The sequence below is a fragment of the Montipora capricornis genome, chromosome 4, assembly GCF_036669925.1.
Source record: "Montipora capricornis isolate CH-2021 chromosome 4, ASM3666992v2, whole genome shotgun sequence".
NCBI classification, from domain to species: Eukaryota; Metazoa; Cnidaria; class Anthozoa; order Scleractinia; family Acroporidae; genus Montipora; species Montipora capricornis.
The window spans coordinates 14,566,777-14,569,276 of record NC_090886.1 but is presented as its reverse complement, the minus strand read 5'-3'; the positions used below and the strand labels follow the sequence as shown (position 1 = coordinate 14,569,276).

At 39.8% G+C, this 2,500-nt stretch overlaps 1 protein-coding gene across 1 annotated transcript in view; it reads left to right on the top strand.

Moving 5' to 3' along the window:
- Positions 1-2,500, top strand: part of LOC138046141 (acyl-CoA dehydrogenase family member 11-like) — a 34,547-nt gene that overhangs the window by 27,055 nt on the left and 4,992 nt on the right. Inside the window, exons 8-10 of the mRNA XM_068892820.1 lie at positions 188-282; positions 501-600; positions 1,804-1,944. Of these exons, the coding sequence (XP_068748921.1) occupies positions 188-282; positions 501-600; positions 1,804-1,944 (336 nt within the window). The remainder of the gene's footprint in view (positions 1-187; positions 283-500; positions 601-1,803; positions 1,945-2,500) is intronic.

Genomic DNA, 2,500 nt, shown 5'->3' with positions numbered 1-2,500 from the left:
GCACTTTCAACATCACCCAACTTAGTGCCCGCTGTTTTTGGGTAACATGTACCACAGACAACCCAATTTACGCTCACGGAGCGTCTACTTACTTAATTTTGTAAGGTGAGATCAAAATGAGATCTTCCAGACTTTTCTCAGCTAGATGATCTTATTCAAGTTGTTGTAACCATTAAATGTTTATCAGGTATCAGAAGAAGGCCGTGGAATCTCCTGCATATCAGATATGTTAACAATAACTCGCTTCCACAACAGCATTTCCGCAACTGGATTTATGAGGAGGTGAGAATAATTTTGTCGCAAGAAAAGCATAAGTGGACGAGGGCCTTACATTAATTGCCTCATTTTCAGGCTATATGATGTAACAGGCAAGTAGTAAAGTTGATTGTTTTTTCGCATTACTGAAACAAGCATAACCGTCGATGTGACTTGCACCCGTTGCCTTGCGTGACACCAGCTTTAAAGATCTTGACATTGCCGCCTATCCTTGCAAAATGTAGGATCATGACCCTGGCCCAGGATTATTGTCTTAGAAGATCAGTGTTTGGAAAACTGCTGATTGACCATCCTCTCCACATGCAAACATTGGCCAGAATGGAGGTATAAAGTCGTATGATTCATAATAATTGCTATGTAGCCTGATTTTAAAAATCCTTTACGATAAATGAAACTGGCAGTTAGTTTTGTACGACTGAATTGATTTATGAAATGAATCATAAATTGAACTGTGGATGTGAAATTGCCAAGAGAAGCCTGAAAATTTTTCATATATCATTTCATCGTTTATTAATTCATCACTGGAACATTAGACCCTACAAATGACCAGCTGCCAGCGTCAGTGGCTCCATAGCTCAGCTGGTTAGAGCGTCGGTACCGGTATAGCGTGGTCACGGGTTCAAACGCCGTTGAAGTCCTGAATTTTTTACGCTTCTCTACGCATTTGCTAAAAATTGCGTTCGTAGCTGCAAGGATCATAACTTCACTTGTGTTAGTTTTGTGTTGGTATGTAAAATGATCGCAGTTTATTGCTTCAAAAGCCCAAAAGCAACAGGCTATGACTGCTTCAACAACTAGACTTCTTCATCGGTTGGTTGTTGCGTAGACTATAGACCACTTTCATAAATGGCTTTTATATTCTTGTGTCTTTATGTTCATTAGACCTACAGCCGTCATTTTGAAACAAAAAATTCTTTTGAAATTTGCTCGTCGTAGCGAGACTAGAAAGGCTTATTAACATTAAAACAAAGGAATTTTTTTATTTGGCCGCCATTACGATAGAGGTCAATGAAGAACAACGGTTAAGGGTTCTCTGTGTCATTGCCGCCATGTTTGCGCGCCCCAAACAAAGAAATGCCAGCCATATTTGTGCCCCAACCTATCCGGGAATTGTGCCTTTCTTTTGTTTCGGTCAAGGCCGCAAAGAAAGTGAGTATCTGAAAATCAAGTTACAAGTTAAGCGAGAAATTGAGCACGGATGGGGTCCTGTTCCGCTTGAGTTTCAAAGCGTTTCGAAGAATTATTTTTTTGTTTCCTTAATATTGACAACAGGATAGCGTTGAAACGTATAGTAGTAGTTTCAGCGTTTTCGTTTTTTTTTTAGATTTTCGTCTTAAATGTTTTTAATAAATATTTTCTCGCAGTTATTTCGACATTGCATGAAGTTCGCAAAAATAAACAAATTGGGTTTTTGCATAAAAAGGAGATAACTTAAAATCGATAGTGCGAGCTCCAAGGGATTGCTTGCCATGTTATGCAGTGAAAGAGACAACGGCAAAAACTGAGGATACCGGTATTCATTTTCAGGTGGAGACCCGTGCCGCCTTTCTTCTTACTATGGAAGTTAGCCGTCTGCTTGGCAAACAAGAATGTAATGAGGCGTCGGACATTGAGTTACACGTACTGAGAGTTCTCACGCCAATCGCGAAACTCTACACGGCCAAGCAGGTATGAGATATTTCTGTATTACCTCTAAAACGAGGAATGGAAAATTAACAAATGGTAACGGGGAACGAGGAATCTCTAAAAGGCGGGAATCCCTAAAACGGGGAATCTCTAAAACGGGGGATTCTCTAGTGGGGAAATTCTTTAAGGGGAATTCTCTAGAATGGGGAACTGGTAATCTCTAAAACAGGATAACGGAAGCAAGTGCAAAATCAACAAAAGTGTGACAAGTGTGACTACAATCACCGGCCAGGAGGTTTAAGAATAGCTTTCAAGTGCATCGATTCATCAACAGATTGCGAAGCACTTTTTTGTTTTTCCCGCGGACGCAAACCTTACAAATTAGTATTTTGTTTATCTTTCTTAAGCTGGGTGGCTCAGACCGGTTTCAACAATTTGGAGGAAATGTGTTATCAGAAAGATTAACTCTACAACACTTAATGGCAATGTTATGGTTCCATATGAAACACCAATAATTGCTTATCAAAATGCAGTTTTTAAATGGCTCTTCTCTTGCCATGATAACCCGTTACGTCACATTAATGAGTGCATCTATTGG